Below are 17802 nucleotides of genomic sequence, written 5' to 3'. Positions count from 1 at the left end.
TGTTGTGGCCTCTCCTGTTGCGGAGCACAGGCTCCGGACGCGCAGGCTCAGTGGCCATGGCTCACGGGCCCAGCCGCTCCGCGGCATGTGGGATCCCCCCAGACCAGGGCACGAACCCGTGTCCCCTGCATCGGCAGGCGGACTCTCAACCACTGCGCCACCAGGGAAGCCCGATACCTTGGTAGTTTTAAATTTCTTCTAAACATATTAAAATATTTTATTTTTGGTACATGATCAACATTATGACTCCCAAATCGTCTCTAATCTTTCCAACCTAGTAAATTCTCCCCTAGCCGTCTCAGTAGAATAGTCACTAAACTCTTAACAAGTATGCAGAAGAGACATTTATTTTTTTTACAGTCTGAAAGTACAGCTGTCCAGTTACTTTGTTTCTCCCACATAAATAGGTATTAAAAAGAAAATTACTGCTAGCTTTATTCCTCAGAGTCAATGACTTGTGGTTTTGATCTGAATTACCTGTTTCACAAACTGAATGACCTCCCTAACCTAGTCACCTCCATTGCTGTAAGTAGGCATGTGAAGAATGAGTTTAATTTTCCTATCTGATTTATTTCATGTAGGCTCCCAGTCACAAGTACAGTGCCCACAGCAGCCATGTCACCAATGTCAGTTTTACTCATAATGACAGTCACCTGATTTCAACTGGTGGAAAAGACACGAGCATCATTCAGTGGAAACTTGTGGAAAAGTTATCTTTGCCTCAAAATGAGGTTGTAGCAGATACTGCGCTCACCAAAGCCCCCATCTCTTCCATTGAAAGTGTCATGCAGTCTGATGCTCCCACACCACCTCCTTCCCAGCCCTTAAATGAGACAGCTGAAGAAGAAAGCAGGATAAGCAGTTCTCCCACACTTCTGGAGAACAGCCTGGAACAGACTGTGGGGCCCAGCGAAGACCACAGTGAGGAGCAGAGTGAGGGGGGCAGCGAAGACCTCGGTGAGCCTGTTTATGAAGAGCCAGCCCATGAGATGAGTGATGAGCAGAGCGAAGGCGCTCTTCCCGGGGACCAGCAAGACCCTTCACCCCTGTCCTAACACCAGGACTTCCACGTGACTCACTTTTTTCCTCCAGCTGCATGATGTGGTCTTGTGATAAAGTTTCAGATAACAGGCCAGGAAGTGATGGAGAATCACTATTGACGGAGATTTTGGTTTCCACGTAATCTGTTTTCAATAGTCTTATCTTCCGTCTCTTAAATGCAGTCGACCTAAAGGTTCGGTTTGATGTGTGTTGAAAATTAACCAAACTTAATAGTAGGAAAAGACTGAAACATTAATTGTGTCTCGGAAATTACTGTGTACGTGAGTGGTATGATGTTAATACTGGAAACAAAAATAGCGGTTGTATAGATTTTAAATAAACCCCTCATTATCTGAGCAGGTTTTCTTCAGGAACAAGCAGAGGCATCACAAACACTGTTACTCATCTGCTGGCTCAGACTGTGCTACTTTTTTTTCCTGATGCTGAAAATCAGAAAAACAAAACAAAAACCAAAAAAAACCTTTTCTTACTGAGATTCCCTCCCACCCCAAATGTCTAGTGGAAATTTTTTAGTTAAAAACTTCATTAGTGCCATGAGCAGTGGTGTTGCCTTCTTAAATAATAACACCCTTTTCTTACGTAGCCAGCAGATGTCCAGATGTGCTTGTTAGTCTACCATGTAGGTGCTGCCTTTTCTAAGCCCCTTAATTTCCTGTGTGCAAATCTATTTTATCTTAGAACTAAGAAAGCAGTGGTTTGTTAAAGAGCTTTTAATGTATATTAAACCATTGATACTCCGAAATAATGGATTCCTCCAAGGATTCCTTTGCTGGCCTAAACATTTTCAAATGTTTGGCATTCAAGTGAATGAACAGAAGAAACCGCACGCCTATAAAATTACACTTGGCTAATCTTAGCTTAGCCTTCATCATAATTTGCTCCTTCAATAACAGAAATATTAATAAAGTTTAAATGATTGAATTGGTGCTTGAAATTCACTGGTTTAGGTGTAATTTTTATACAGATTATTGAGGGATAAAATACTCAACAAATGGCAAATTCTTTTTTATATAAGTGTGAATAATAGTCACAGGCATTTTTTATAAATTGCATACTAACAGACCTGCTATACACAGTGATCTTTCTCTGGTGGAGTTGCTGTAAGCCTTGCAGTTCTGATGTGGCTATCCTCTGCTGTTTGGGGGCAGTGCATGTGTTATTATGCATTGGATAGTTGTTTTTTTAAGTTTTGTCAGATGATTGTTTTTCTTAAGTATGTGTTTCCTATTTTCAAAATAATTACTGACAAATATGCATTTCCTATATATTTGTTTATACTTTGATTATAAAAAAAGACTTTTATTTTTTAACTTGCAATGTTTTGATATCTTTTTTTTTTGGTTAGATCATGTTTAGAAACTTTGGATGAGTTCAAAAGTCTTAAGTATGCAAGTGTTTACGTGACTGTGCCATTCCAAAGTGCATCAGAACTGTCATTCCCTTCTACTGTCTTCTCAGGAGTAATACAAATCAGGTATTTCATCATCATTTGGTAATACACAAACTTCAGTGAACTCCCAAGGACACTCACGACATTTGTATTCACATGCTGTATGTAAGGGTGTGGGTATGTGTGAAGGGGTGAGTGTAGACACTCACTCTGTGTATCTCTATATAAGAAGATATGCACCACACTGAAAATACTCAGTGTGTTATCTCTGTGTATAGATATATGTCCATGTATTTCTCTTTCCTTTTGTTTACAACTGTTCAAAAAAAAAAAAACCTCAAAGTAGTTCTCTTCAGAAGAAGGGAGGTAGACTCCAAGCAACCCATCATTTTTCAGTATGTTTGTACATAATTATCAGAGAGCAGCAGTAGTATCAGGCATATATATTTGCCTATTAGCTATGGTGACTGAATCATCAGGTCAGCATGTGCTATATACCCTGCAAGAAAAATACTATGAGATGAACAAGTAATTCTAGGAGAAGAAAAAGCATTTCGTTAAGTACCCGGGGGATACCACTCTCCATGATAAGCAGGGAGTTTATTTGGGGACATCAGTCACCTTTGGGGTTGCTGTGTACCATGAAATTTATATTCGTGATATCTTGGGTGGTAGTTTCCAAAGACACTACTAATACGCAGAAAGCGTTCCAGCTCTACTGCTGGCGACTACTGTTTAACAGTCAACTAAATCTGTGATAATGGTTGGAAGTGGGTGGGATTATGAAATTGTAGATGTTTTTAGAAAAACTTGTGAATGAAAATGAATCCAAGTGTTTCATGTGAAGATGTTGAGCCATTTCTATCATGCATTCCTGTCTTATGGCAGAAGATTTTGAAGATTAAAAAATAAAATGTTTCATTTGTCTCTCCAAATGTGTCTTGAGTCTTTTTTCATTTATGCTGCTAGTTTCCGTGACTGTCCAATCATCAGAAGACATGACAGTTCAGAAGGACACATTTATCAGCTGACCACTGCCACTGCTATGGATACAGCTATTCTGGAGTGACAGACTCCATCTCATAATGTTAGAGGAAATTACTTCTCATTTATGCTTCCATTTAATAGGGAATAGCTTTGTTTTAATTTATTTCATGTCTACACTCTCTCCAGTGTTTGTTAGGTAATCCTGGTGATCCTGGTTACCTGCCTGACCCGCCTCCACTGCCTGCCTCCCCGGTGTAGCCTGCCAGAAGCCCTTGAACTCAGCGTCCCGCTTTCGCCATCTCTCCCGTGTTGCTTAGTGATACATCCTCTGTACACCGCAACCATAAATTAGCTGCTACAAATTTTTCTTTATGAAGCATTAGACTAAGAGTATCCCATACATTCCCAGTTTTACAGTCATGGAAATGATGGGGTTTTCATCATCATCTTATTCATCCTTGTTAACTATGAATATATGTTCACAGCCACTCGCATATACTAACCTGTGAGATGCTGTCTTGGGGCAGGAATTCCTCTTTCAAGAATTCAGAGACAAAACAGCTGACAGACACCAGAACCAACCCACTAAACAATATGATTTTTCTTCTTAATAAAAAAGGAGATCCAAAAAAGGAACCTCTATGGGGAAATAATGATGAATTAGATCTTGGACATATTGAGGTGTTTGTTAGTGTAACTTCTATAAGGAACTAGGTTTCTAGCTTAAAGGTGGAACTACAATGAGAGTTTAGGACAAGGACATGTTTTTAGGACAAAGGAGACGGGGCTGAAGAGCATGTGTTCAGGACTTGGGTGGAGCGGAGCAGAGCTGTTGCTGGAGGAGTCCCCGTGTGGCCAGTGCACCCCCAGACACCCCAGCTCGCAATGACAAGGGGTGTGTTGCCCTGTGGGCAAGGGGCGGGCTGGAGAGGTTCAGGAACAGGCCTGCGTTCACTTACCCAGATAACTGCCACGCCAGGACTTCGTGTGTTGTAACTTGGAAAGCTGGAGCCTCTTCCACTTACACGAGGAGAACGACATTCTCTATAAATGGAGGAAGAAGGAAAAGATGTGGGTGAAGATTCAGAGATTTTTGGAAAGGAGACGGGGAAACAGCAGAGGACTATGTCATCTCAGTCCTCAGTTCAGGAGAGGGTGAGGGCACTGCCCACAGCAACGCTGCACGTCTGTCCCCATCACAGAAATAGGCCCTGCTGAAGAGCCGCCTTTGTCCAGGATGCCCAGGACTGGCATCTTCAAGGACCATAGTAAACGTCTCCTTTGTAAAGGGGCAACTCCTGCTCTCCTCAGGGACTCTGATAATATTACACCTTTTGTGCTAATCAGTTCATCTTTTCCAAAGGAAACCTGAATTTCGACTCCACCCTCATTAATAGACCCCTACAGTAACCTCTGATACAAAGTGGACAAAGAAACTAAAAGAGAAAGAATCCCAAAAGGAGAAAACAAAGTTTCATTGTCTCTAGAAACGTCAGTGTGTTTCATTTCTATATCCATGGGTGACATCCTCAGGAGACCATAGCTTACAGAACTGAACACGTTTGTGTTTTTTGTTTTAATTTTACCAATCCAAAAGTCTAGCAGAAAAACTTAAGGGTGCCACTTCTGTATCTCAAAGGACAAAAACATCAAGAAATGTGGAAAATAAGAAACTGAGTGCTCAATGATTACAATATGGCACACATCCACAGAACGAAATGCTACTCAGCCATAACAGCTAACACATAACGTAACACTGAAGTGCTTTCCACGTACTAACTCATTCAATTCTTCCAACAATCCTGAATTCGATTATCTCCATTTTACAGACGAGTAAACTTACAGATGAGAAGCCAGGTTACCCTAGTAGCAAGTGGCTGAGCCAAGATTTGAAGGCAGGTCCTCCTGCCCCCAGAGTTCCTGGGGCCAGCCCCGTGCTCTGCTGTGCAGCACTGCAGGAGATGCTCACTGCAGAACAGTTAATTTAGTGATTATTAGTAACAAAAAGAGAATGAAATGGGTTGAGCTTCTGGTAGGAAGGATTTGAGACCAGTATATGCAGAAACCACAGAAAGTGATTAGGCTTTGGAAAAAGCGTCTTTGGGCTCTGAACAGTCACAAAGTTGGAGGGACCCTTCCCTTGCACAAGTCCCCTCCTGTCATCCCTACAACTGGAGTGCGGGGCAGAGCTTCCAGGCATGCTGCGGCACCTGCTGCCAGTGACTCCCTGCCCTTCCTGCCTTTCTTGGCTCCTGTGTCCTCAGTCCCTGATGTTCAATTTAAACCTATTTGTGTGGAGAAGCTGCTCCCTTATTTTCCAACCTTTGAGCAATTTCCATTTCACCAAAAAAGCATAGTAGCTTCTTCCTTCACCAGTCAAGTGCTTCTTCCCCTTAATCCTCCAGCCCAGGCTCAGCCAGAGGGCTTTGATCCTGCCTCTCCTCTCCCTCAGCAGTGTAAACACGCAGTCCTGAAAATAGATCTTCCTAGGGAGCCACCCAGGGACAGGCGTGAATATGCATAATTGCCAGTGTTGACTCAGTATCTCTGCGGGATTACGCAGATTTCAACCCCTGGCAGAGTTCATTTTTGCCGGATCTCACACTAAAGGAGCTGGAGACAAAGTGCTAAAAGGGCCTCAGGGAAGAAAAATAACTTTTTAATAAAAAGCAAAGCCCTCATACCTGGTCATCCCGTTTCATTCCTGATGTTCCACCAAGCCATAGTGCATCCTGGGAAGAGTCAAAGCGTACTCTGGAGCCCATCTCAGCACAGTGATGCCCATTCAGCCAACACTGGGTCGGGCTGACTTGGAGACCTGGTTGGAAGCAGGGAAACCAGAAGCTGGCATTCTCTTACCGCATCAGCCGCAGAACTCTCTCTCGGTTAATGCAACTGTGTAAGTCGGATGACCAGCAAGGGCAGGGCCTCTTCCTTCTACAGACTTCACTCACTCTACAGTAAAAACGTATCGTGCTGCCGACACCTTCAAAGTGGTAGCCAGTCTGAACCCGGCGAATTTGTATGAGACTAGGAGTCATTGTTTCATCGGGTACACGTGCAAACTGTACTGGGCTCGGCGTGGAATCCAGCAATGAAAAGATGCAGGCCCTACCCTCACGGAGCATGGATCCTGGAAAGCCAATCTGGAAAGTTTACCAACTGTACATTTCCATTTATAACATTCTTGAAACAGCAACATTAGAGAACAGACTAGTGGTTGCCAGGGGACAGGGACGGAGGGGAGGGGATGTCACTACAGAGGGGCAGCACGGGGGTTCCGATGATGAACAGGCTGCATCTTGGTTGTGGTGGTGATTACACGAATCTATAAACAGGACTAAATCGCACAGAACTGCACACGCGCACACAGGAATGCAGGCAGAACTGGTGGATACTGATTAAGGTCTGTGGTCTGCATGGCTCTGTTGTACCAATGAACATTTCCTGGACATAAAACTACACATTATATAAGATGTCACCACTGAGGGAAGCTGAGGGAAGGGTTCACCAGTCTCTCTTTTTTTAAACTTCCTCTAAGTCTATAATTATTTCAAAATAAGTTTTTTTTAAATAATGATATAGAAACTCCCTTCTCTTTTATGCTTTTGAAAGGAATATGGAAACAAATATGGGCCTTAATACAACAAAAATTTTTAAATAAAATTTGTCCTTGTGCACTTGAGGTACTCCATCTATGATCAAATAAAACACTGCTGATGTGAAACGGCGCTCCCTGCAGCTTTCCCTGCCACTTCTCTGCCCCCACGGGGTCTGTGCGAGACTTCCTAGCTGAGTGTGGGCCTGGAGGAGCCCCAGGCAAGGGAGGGGCGCTGGTCAGAGGTGTGTCTGGGAACACAGAGGCTTTACCTGCTTGCCTCCCCAGAAGCAGCCAGTGCATTACCCCTGCAGCCAGAGGAGTCCTCCCCTTCGCTGGGCATTCTGCACCCCTTCTCGAGGCCTCCTCCTGGGTCCTCACTGGCTTCCCCTTCTGACTGCTTTGAGTGTCACTGATGCTCACTCCCTTTCTTGGAAATGCTCTCCTGAAGCCGCCCCACGGCCGCCTTGCCTCAGGTGCTTGGGCTAAATCACCTTCCCTTACTCAGAAGTAATAAAATGACAAGAAAAAGAAGAATTCCACTATATAGCAGGCCCTGGTGAAACTGCGGCAGAATTGAGATTAGGTGATCAGGTTTTCTCCTTTGAGAGCGTTAGTCCCCTCTGGTTTCAATGGCAAAATCCATTTTCATGTGGCCTACTGTTTGCTGCCCATGAATATCTCAGCACCAGAATCATGAGCAGGAGTGCTTGCCAGGCTTTGACATTTCCATTTAAAAGATGAATTAATTCTGAGCTGAGCCAAGAGTCCCTTTTCTCTCGAAAGAATGTGTTAGCTTCAAGCCCTCAGGCCCCTGGAGCATTGGTGAGGTCTCTCTCATACCAGTCCCACTTGAAGGTGAGTCAGCCCTTCCGTGAGGGCAAGTCAGGTATCTGACATAAAAAACCTAAGGCTGCAATGAAAAGGGCATGTTTCACTGTGAGTTTAGGTAAGTTTAGGCCCCGTCTCCCTGGTCTCCGTCTGAAAGAGAGTAAGGGTTTGCCCACCGGGAGCATCTGATTCTCAGGGGAGAGACCTCCTGATGAGCTCGAGGGCTCTGCCCGCCCCTGCTCTGCGAGGGCCCTGCGTCCAAGGGGCTCGAGGGAAGCAGATGAGCTGTTCTTGCCTCGGGGCGCAGGGAAGGCTGTCCCCCTCCAGGTGACGGGTGACAGGCTGAGGCCTACATCACAATAAACAATGTTTGCACTGGAAGCCATGAGCAGGGCGACAGATTGTTAGGAAAGCCTGCAGATGGCTCTGTTAATAAAGCCGCCATTCACAGCCGCCCAGGCTGAAGTGGTTTCTATGGGAAACCCTCACACTGAAACAGAAGGAAGTTCTTTTAAATTATAGTAGATGATAACATTTTTTATTAAACGTTATCAAATTTCAACACCGGGATTTGCCTGGGAGGACACTCAGGAAACCAGAGGGGCCATCTGCACTGCTGGGAACTATGACCCAAGCACGGGAGATTTCTCAGGTATGCCCTCCCTGTCCTGATTCAATGTTAGGGTCTGTTCTATGCCACTCATTCCGCAGCGCTGGGGACACACTCTAGTGACCATGGGAGGACTGGGAGGGCAGTCTCCAGGTCACTCTATGGAGCTAGCCCAGGGCTTGATCTCTAGGCGTGTGAGTGACACTGGTCACATCCTCTTTCTTGAAAACCCTATCCTCTCCTGCCAGGCACCACTGGCTTCAGGTTTCTTTCTTTCTTCCCTCCATCCACCCTTCCTCCTTCCTTATTTCCCCTTCTTTCCTTCCTTCCATCTTCCTTCTGAAGAGCAGCAGAATACGCCAGCCCCAAATATGCCACTTTGGTATGTTGATTATTCTGAGCTGTAGGCACCTGAAAAACAGCCAATCCAGTGAGAGGCTTTCTCTGAGCTCCCCATCTGCCTAAAGACAGATGCTCCAAAAGGAACTCAATTGTCAAAGATCCCCTCCCTGGAGCTTCCCTGGTGGCACAGTGGTTGGGAGTCCGCCTGCCGATGCAGGGGACACGGGTTCGTGCCCAGGTCCGGGAAGATCCCACATGCTGCGGAGCGGCTGGGCCCGTGAGCCATGGCCGCTGAGCCTGCGCATCCGGAGCCTGTGCTCTGCAACGGGAGGGGCCACAACAGTGAGAGCCCCGCGTACCGCAAAAAAAAAAAAAAAAAATCCCCTCCCAGGAGCTTCATCAACCAAGGGAGATTGACTCTTATCCCAGGAGAGGAGACTGGAGTCCACACCACACCCAGACACACTTGTCACAAACCATCACACCTCCCATCCACCATTCTAAGGGTCCTTCATCTTCCCTAAAAATCATGCACTCTCCCCTAGGAGGCCTCCCTCCCTCCCTTTTCCCTACTAAGATGGTATTTAAGCCTGAATTTTAAGCCCGCCTGGGGAGTTGCTCATTTTTCCCTGAGTACCTCCCATGTACACATGAGGTATATGTGTTCGTAAACTTCTGTTTGTCTCTTGTTTATCTGTCTTTTACTACAGGGGTCTCAGCCAAGAACTCACAGGGTGGAAGGAAAATTACTTTTCCTCCCCTACACTTCCATCTTCCTTCCCTTCTTTCTTAAGCTTTTAAAGATTTTTTTTTTTTTTAGGTATAAATTACAGTAAAGTGCAGACATCTCAGGGTATCTGCCTATCTGCCTACACGTGTACACACCCACCCAGATGAAGAGCTGGCACGTTCCCGGCACAGAAGCCTGCCCTGTGATACCCTCCTGTCAGTACTCCCTCTCTGTTCTGACCTCTATCACCATAGATTGGCTCTGCCCAGCTTTGACTTCTATCTAAATGCAATCACAGGGTATGCTCTCTTTTGTGTCCAGCTTCTTTCACTCAACATGATGTCTGTGTTCCTTATGTTCTTAGACCCTAGGAGCCATCACAAGCTCTTGTCCTCTCCACCTGCTCCTGAAATACTGGTATTTCCCCCATTCTATTTCCTCACATTCATACACTTCCTAACAATGTAGCAGACCCCAGGCTTCCACTGCCCCTGCGTCCTGCCACCTCTCAAGTTCCTACCTCCAGTCCAGACCCCTGGGCTCATCTCCAGACACAACTGCTGACTGGAATTCCTTGCCTAGAGGGCTCACAGGCAATCCACTGTTTTCCATACGTGCCCTGCCCTGTTGACCCCCCAGTCCTGCACCTCCACTCACCCAGGAGCCAGGCTGAGTCATCCCGGGAGCACCCAGAAGCCTGCCTCACCCTGACCTCCGATGTCCAACTAAGCGTCAGGCTGTGTTCACTCTGCCTTCTTAACATCCCTGGGCTTCACGCCTCTCTCTCCATGCCCGCTGCCACTGGTCCCCAGGCTCTCATCATCTCTCAAATGAACTGTTATAACTCTTAACTAGCCCAAGGCTGCGAGTCTTTTTCCCCTCCAATCTGTCCTCCATATTGGCACCATGGATTCAAAAGAACCAAAAGAACACTGGATTCTGTGGCCATCCCAACACATACCCTTCTTGTTTACCGACTAGAGTCCAAGCCCGCTCTGGCCCGGCCCCTGGCCTGAGCCTGCCTCTCCCCCACCTCCTCTCACACATCAGCAAGTACCTTTCCCTCAGGCCAAATGCCCTTCCCCACTGTATTTAGCAAGGAACTCCTGACGCATCACTATGCAATTTCCACAGTGTCCCCTCTGAGGGTGTCCCTGCCACTCCTGGGCCTTCCTGGACCCTGGCCCTGCCTCTGGACAGTTCTGTTGCACTTTGGTTGTGCCCATCATTCTCTGACCTCGGGGACCAAGGACGGCATCACCTCTCTCTGGTCTCTACTGCCCAACACAGAATCTGGCACGCAGCAATTACGGAATGAATGGTACATGCTGTTAAAGCTTCCTGACGGTGAAGACGGGGCAAGTCCCCAGTCTGCTAGGGAGATGGGGTGCCAATCCTCAGGTAACCCCAGATCTGCTCACGGAAAAGCCCTGTGAGAAAAGACAACAGGGCACCTGATGGCCCATGAGGGAAGGCCAGAAAACTCATCAGGAGTCAGAGACAGCCCAGGGAGCTGGGGCACCAGGAAAGAGAAGAGCCAACTTGACTTCAAGCCCCAGCTCAGACATGGCCAGGTCGCCTGGCACCACTAGGAAACCGCAGACCCGAGGCGCTCCTGGGTCTGAAGCCTGAGGCATGACCATCTTCCCAAGTGGAGTCAGGCTGCCCCTTCTGTTTTTAGCAGCATCTGGTCCAGATCCCAGACCACTATGAGCTTCTTCTAGGCCCAGAGCACAGCACAAGCTCAGCAAAGACCGGCAAGCAACCCCCGCACATTCCCATTCCCAAGACACACAAATAAGGGTACAGTCAGCACCTCTGACCTCTGTCCGGACCTGAAGCTGAAGAAAGCAGATCTCCTCTCCCTGCCTCCTGAGTTCTGGGGGCCTGGAGTGAGTGATCCATCTTGAGAAATCCTGGGTTGGCTTAGAGACTCTTGTTCATAACACCTCACATCCACAATCATGCAGGAAAATATGCTGCATGACAAGGTACAGGTAAGTCCTAGAGCAGAGACACAGACCTTCTATCTCACCGCCTCCCTCCCCGCTGCTGCAGTCACGAGCCCAGAGCCCGAGTGTGCTGACTCCTTCAGGACACTGAGGCTGCAGACAGGCCCGGATGAACTGACCCATCATTCAGCAGGAACAAAGCCACCCATACCCAAAGCACAGAGGCCCAGGGGGAGTTAGGTCACAGTATGGCAGGACACCCTCTCCCAACCCACAAGGCCCTCCTGGGAAGACCTTCCCTGGGGCCTGCCCCTGCCCAAGTTGGCCTGAACTGGGCAGGCGACCTTAACTAGTCCTTCATTTTATCTCCCGTGGCCGCAGGACATGTTTTTGCAAATTACACACCTCAGTCCAAGCACCCGCAGTGATTACTTACCCCAGCCGTCCTCTGCAGCTGCAGCCTACTTCCCCTGGTGCAATTCCTTCTGATGCTCAGTGAACAGGACCCCGACTAAGGGAGGGATGGGCAGACACATAAAGTTATGAACCGATTTTCCAAATGACCGTTTCTTCAAGGACATAATTCCAGAGAAGAAAAGGGAACAGACACCAAGTATAAACAAAGGCTCTTCTGTGTGACTCTACTTTAATTAGAATGACAACTAACTGAAAGCAATTTAATGTTGGTTCACAAAAGGTTAATGGAATTCATGTTTTGTAGATGCCGAATGCAATAGAGACTTAGCCAGAAACACAAATCTAACCTTTATTCTCTTTTAATTATTCGGTCAGAATAATTTCCTGGGAGCAGGTTTAGTCTCTGGATGGCTTTAATTAAACACAACTGAACTCTGAAGTTGACATCAACTCATCCAGCTGCAGCTCAATTTTCAAATTAATCTGCTATCTCACAAGGTTTTGTGGCCTAAGCAGGGGAGGTGTCGGGGAGTGGAAGATGGGCTTGGAGCCTGACAGGTATTAACCAATTCTAGAGCATCTTACATCCTTCTTCCCCCACCCTCTCCAGTGGCAAGGCACTTCTGTAACTCCTGCTAGGACTTCCCTGAGGGGAGGGGCCCAGGCTGAGCTGAGCAACCAGGCTGCCTCCTTCCTTGGACGTCTCCCAAAGTCCTGGGCTCAGGCTCTAATCTCTCAACACCTTCAGCATAAGCCCGGTACAGCCACAGCCTGAAGCGGACCCTGGGGCCAGCAGGCCCGGTGCAGGCACCTCCTCTCTACCCTTGCCTACCTGCCCCCCACCGCCTGTCTGTCCCTCTGGCTCAGAGTGCGCAAACGTGTGAAAAGCCAGGGCGTGGTCTTCCTGCCTGGCGAGGTGCCCTCAGGAAACACCCTTATTTCCGAGACGACTTCCCTTACAGCACTCCTCCCCACCACCGCCCCCACCACCACCACCCGGCCCCAGTACCAGCCTCTCCTTTTCTGCCTTTGAAAACCCAGGTCCCTAATTTTGTCAGTTACAGTTTATAGCCATATCGAGGCCCTTTCGCAGTGAGCTTCTTCTGCTTCTTTCTAAAACTTTCCCTGCCAACTGGGAGGCAACCCCACCACTTCTTACAGCCTAGGGCACTTCAGCCGACTCCCATCATAATGCTATTTGGAGTAGGCAAGGATTCCAATCTGGCTAGTACACGCTGGACAGTCTGAAAGACCTATGCTTGGGCCCTGAGGTACAACCATGTGACCATGACAAAGCTCAGTGTCAATGGACAAGGTCCAGCCATGATGTCCTAGGAGGGCTGTGACAGAACTCAAGAAAAAAAAAGAAGTATCTAAAGAATGATATTCCAGCCACCCCGCCTGCCCTGTTTCCATTAGTTTGCAGCAGCTTCCTTAGAAAAGAGCTCTAACAGACTCCGGACCCTGAGCAAACAGCATCTCATCTCAATCTGGCCATCCCAACCCATCCTGCAGCAGCACAGCACCCCCACGCCACACAAAGGTCAGGATTCTTGATTCGAGCTTATGCAAGTGCAAATGACCCATCCCCTCTAATCTTCCGCCAGGAGGTGGCTGGGCCACCCCAGTTGCTCTGTTCATGTAATGAGAGCCAGGGTCAGCTGATGCTCCCAACTATGGGGCCGACCCACGAAGCCAAGGTGCAACATGGGTCCCGGAACAGAAGCCACAGCCAGGCTTCCTCTACCTGCACCCAGCCAGGGGGGCAACCTGTCCTCAAGCAACCAAACCCCACCAGTCTTATGGAGCTCCCAAATCAGGACAGGTGAAGGATAACAGAATTCCTTCATAACAGAGTTTCTTGACCATGTGGTTTACCAACCCTAAGCGATTGAGAGACAACCTGAAAAGGACCTAAAAATAATTCTTATAACAGTTTCCTTAAATATAATCACAGTGTTTGCTTACAAATCAAAGTATCTGATTCATCTTGGGGTCCCAGGCTTTGGCACGCTAATTAAATATCTGGAAGAAGCAGATTAGTGGAACTCCTTAATGACTGACTGTGGGTCAGAGGCAGCCCTGGATGACCAAGGTTGACAGCCACTGAATCTGACAAGAGGAGCACTAAGGACAGGGTCCCACTTCTCAACCCCGACGCGGGCAGTATTTGGTGCTAGATTAAAGAGTGCTCCAATCCAGGATACGTGCAGTCAAAATGTCAAATAAATGTATTAAATCACTGGAACCAGACAGTATCAGAATTTCTAAGCAGTCAATCATTATTGTCCCTGGTATAACCTCTAGCTACTGAGTATCAACAGGCCAGAAAGTGAAAGGTTTGCACAGCTTCCAGCCATAAGAAAAGCCCGATAGAAGACTTGGGCATTAGGAACCTCAACGTCAGACAAGCCTGAGAAGCCAGCCCAGGGCCACACACATAACGGAGAGGAAAAGTATATAAACCAAAGAAAGCCAGCCAGTGCTGTAACAGTCAATCCCACCCTCACCAGGCCACTGACAGCTTCACACTGGAGTCACAGGATATGAGAGGCCAGGAAGGAGAGGGAAAGCTTGTTGGACCCAGAAAGGGACTCTGGCTGAGAGAGAAAACAGAGAAGGGGTAAACGGGCACTTCTTTGAAAGGAAAAGTATAAAGCTGCCATTTCAACCTTTCTTGCTCTTGTTTACCCTAAAAGGATTTTGAAAATCTATGTATTCCCCTTTGTATTATGTAAGCTTAACATCTAAAGTTTTTCATTATAATTTTAAATAGTTGCAAAGACAGTTTCTGGTGTATTGTAAATAATGGCGTAAACTATTAAGTCAGTCTTATAAATGTATCCAGTGGACTGTAAATACCATCACAATTAGACACCTACCTTCATCTAGTTAAAAATACAAATGTCTATTTAAGTCAGAAATTTCTTCTTGAACTGGTAGCTCCATTACTCTCCTCCATCTAGAATTTTACCCCCCACATTTTACCCTAATGTAACACATTTTTAGGCTTGAAAGTCTCTTATTGACCATACTTATAATTCCCTGTAACATATCAAATATCCTGTGACCTCATAAGCTCTAAGTGTTCAAAAATATTTTACTCTGGATTGCATGATTATGACTGCTATTAGCACATATTTTGAAACAACAGAATATAAATACTGATCATTATTAAATGAGCAAAATTTCACTAGAAATGCATCCTGATAGAGTAAGAAGGTTCATGTTTCCAGGGATGAATCTTGCTTACTGTTAAGACAGTTTCAGCACCAATTCCATTCCTGTTTTTCATTTTTATAGATATTAAGCCCTGAGACACCTTGTTCTCATAAATAAATAGATGGCAATGGAAGTTCTGTAATAGCAACATCTCTGAATTCCTTGAACTCCCGAGTTATACACCAAAGTCATGCAGTGATCTGTTATCAAAATTATTTTTAATGATCAACTGACAACTCAATTGGTTCCTCCAATTTTGTTAAAAGTAGACTCAGAAAACTTGTAACTTATAAAAGGATTATTCCCTAGTCTTTAGACTCATATTCTCAACATTTATATTTAGAATTATCCCCATGGCACCCCAGAGAGCAGGGCAACACACTATGGTCCTGACTAGAATGGGTGAGGGTTTGCTTTCCTTTTGCAGAATGGAAAAGGTGATAAGAGACCCCTTATGCTAGGCGTGTTCTCAGACAGCTCAACTTTAGAAATATAACAGAAGTTGAGGACCTAAAAATTGATTCCCTTAAAATTATCCTTGCCTGGGTACTCCATGGAGTTTTCCTACCCCCAGAGCTACATGAGTTCAGACCACTGTTGTGAAGACTAACCACATAGTCTGGAAGAGGTGAAGAGAGTAACTGTCCCTCTGTTGACAGCATCTCATCGAGACAGCACTGACAAGGAGGATGGCCCCCCTCTAAGTAAACAATCCAACCTGGCAAGGGTTCAAAGTACCATGCTTAGAAGGAATAATCCTAACTGAGAACACGGTGAAAGGCTCGGAGCCTTCAGTTAAGACCCAAGAAGAGGACACCCTGAGCTCCTTCACTGCATCTCCCCATAGGCTGGCACCAAACAGTTGACTGGCCCAGTGGGAGACACCGGACCCACAAGGGGCCAATGATATTCTCTCTCCTGGAATTTGGAGCTAGACAACCATTTCCTACCATGTGCAACAAGAAACAGAGATAAAGCTGGTCCACAGAAACAAGAGTTAAACAGCTGCACAGCCAAGAGAATAACAGAAAGGACAACCACCTTGGTCCCAAAGGTAGGCCTTGTGGCCCAGCTCCACTCAGATTCTAGAAAATCCCCCTTTCTGCATTGGCTGGTTTTAATGAATTTCTGAGACTTGCAATCAGAAGACGTTTGGCTCAGACGAGTCAGTAGAGTGCTTCTGAGGAATTCGGCCTGATGGACCAATAACATTTACAGCATTATCAAAAAGTACCTGGAAACAAGGAGGCCAAGTACATGATTAGATAGTTCACAAAAAAGGAAATATATTTTACCTTTAAAAATAAAAAGATTTTTAAATTTTTAAATATAAATTTTAAATTAAAGAAAGATATTCAACATCACTAATTACAGTGGAAAGACAATTTAAACCAAAGACATTTTATCATTACCAGATTGGCAAAGATGAAAAAGTTTGACAATGCATTTGGCTGACAAAGGTGAGGAGGAACAGGCACCCTCATCATGGCTAAATAGGATTGTACATCCACACCATCTCTCACAGTGAGGAATAGCTATCAAAGTTAGAGATACACATTCTCTCTGCCTTAAAAGCCTCACTTCTAGGGCTTCCCTGGTGGCGCAGTGGCTGAGAGTCCACCTGCCAATGCAGGGGACACGGGTTCGTGCCCCGGCCCGGGAGGATCCCACATGCCGCAGAGCGGCTGGGCCTGTGAGCCATGGCCGCTGGGCCTGCGCGTCCGGAGCCTGTGCTCCACGATGGGAGAGGTCACATCAGTGAGAGGCCCGCGTACCGCAAAAAAAAAAAAAAAAAAAAAAAACAAAAGGTCTCACTTCTAGAAATTATTCTACAAATATATTCAGCAATATGTAAAATGACATGTAAAGAAGATATGTTTAAGGCAGTGTTTGTAAAAGCAAAAAATTTAAGACTAAATAACCATCAAAAGGAGACTAGTTAGGGGCTTCCCTGGTGGTGCAGTGGTTAAGAATCCGCCTGCCAATGCAGGGGGCACGGGTTCGAGCCCTGGTCCGGGAAGATCCCACATGCCGCGGAGCAACTAAGGCTGTGGGCTACAACTACTGAGCCTGCGCTCTAGAGCCCGCAAGCCACAACTACTGAGCCCACGTGCCACAACCACTGAAGCCCGCTCACCTAGAGCCCATGCTCCACAACAAGAGAAGCCACAGCAATGAGAAGCCGGTGTACCACAACGAAGAGTAGCCCTTGCTCGCCGCAACTAGAGAAAGCCTGCGCACAGCAACGAAGACCCAACGCAGCCAAAAATTTAAAAAAAAAATTAAATAAATAAATTAAAAAAAATTTTTTTAAAGGAGACTAGTTAAACTATGGGGTATTCATAAAATGGAATACAATGCAGAAAAATGAGATAGAGAACAATCTCCAAACTATGAGTAGTAGGAATGTACAGTATCAGTTAGGCAAAAATAAAAGACAGAGAAGGAAAATGCATCTATATATATGACAGAACATACCTGAAAGTGAACAGAAGAAACTGGGGTAGAGAAAATACAAGGTAAACGTGGACAGCATTCTGTGTGTCAGAAAGTAAGAAACTGCTCAAAGACTGTCAGTGGGACACAGAAGCCAAATTTGGGCCAAATTTGAGAATCAGCATGAACAATGGCATGGGTGGTTATTACCTTGAATGAGAAAAT

At 46.2% G+C, this 17802-nt stretch overlaps 1 protein-coding gene and 1 long non-coding RNA gene across 15 annotated transcripts in view; one reads left to right on the top strand and one right to left on the bottom strand.

Annotated features, from left to right (window-relative positions):
• Positions 1-3387, top strand: part of EML4 (EMAP like 4) — a 154710-nt gene extending 151323 nt beyond the window's left edge. For all 9 annotated transcript variants that reach the window (XM_027113289.1, XM_027113285.1, XM_027113282.1 and 6 more), the window contains one exon: positions 582-3387. In XM_027113289.1, coding sequence (XP_026969090.1) covers positions 582-1055 — 474 coding nt within the window. In that variant the 3' untranslated portion in view covers positions 1056-3387. The remainder of the gene's footprint in view (positions 1-581) is intronic.
• LOC113623802 (uncharacterized) lies at positions 2752-16796 on the bottom strand. Of its 6 annotated transcripts, none has more exons than XR_003434076.1 (5): positions 11939-16796; positions 11374-11529; positions 6124-6257; positions 4399-4483; positions 2752-4078 (listed from the first exon to the last, which is right to left on the bottom strand). It is a non-coding gene; the product is annotated as an uncharacterized LOC113623802 (long non-coding RNA). The 6 variants fall into 6 exon arrangements; XR_003434073.1 differs by having other exon boundaries at positions 2752-4483; positions 11939-12013; positions 16183-16796; XR_003434075.1 differs by having other exon boundaries at positions 2752-4483; positions 11374-11554.
• Positions 16797-17802: the final 1006 nt, after the last annotated feature.

This window comes from Aethalodelphis obliquidens, unplaced genomic scaffold, assembly GCF_003676395.1.
Source record: "Aethalodelphis obliquidens isolate GAN/ISIS:26980383/991018 unplaced genomic scaffold, ASM367639v1 scaffold12, whole genome shotgun sequence".
Taxonomy (NCBI): Eukaryota; Metazoa; Chordata; class Mammalia; order Artiodactyla; family Delphinidae; genus Aethalodelphis; species Aethalodelphis obliquidens.
Note: the sequence above shows the minus strand (reverse complement) of the source record. Positions and strands in the feature narration are given on the sequence as shown.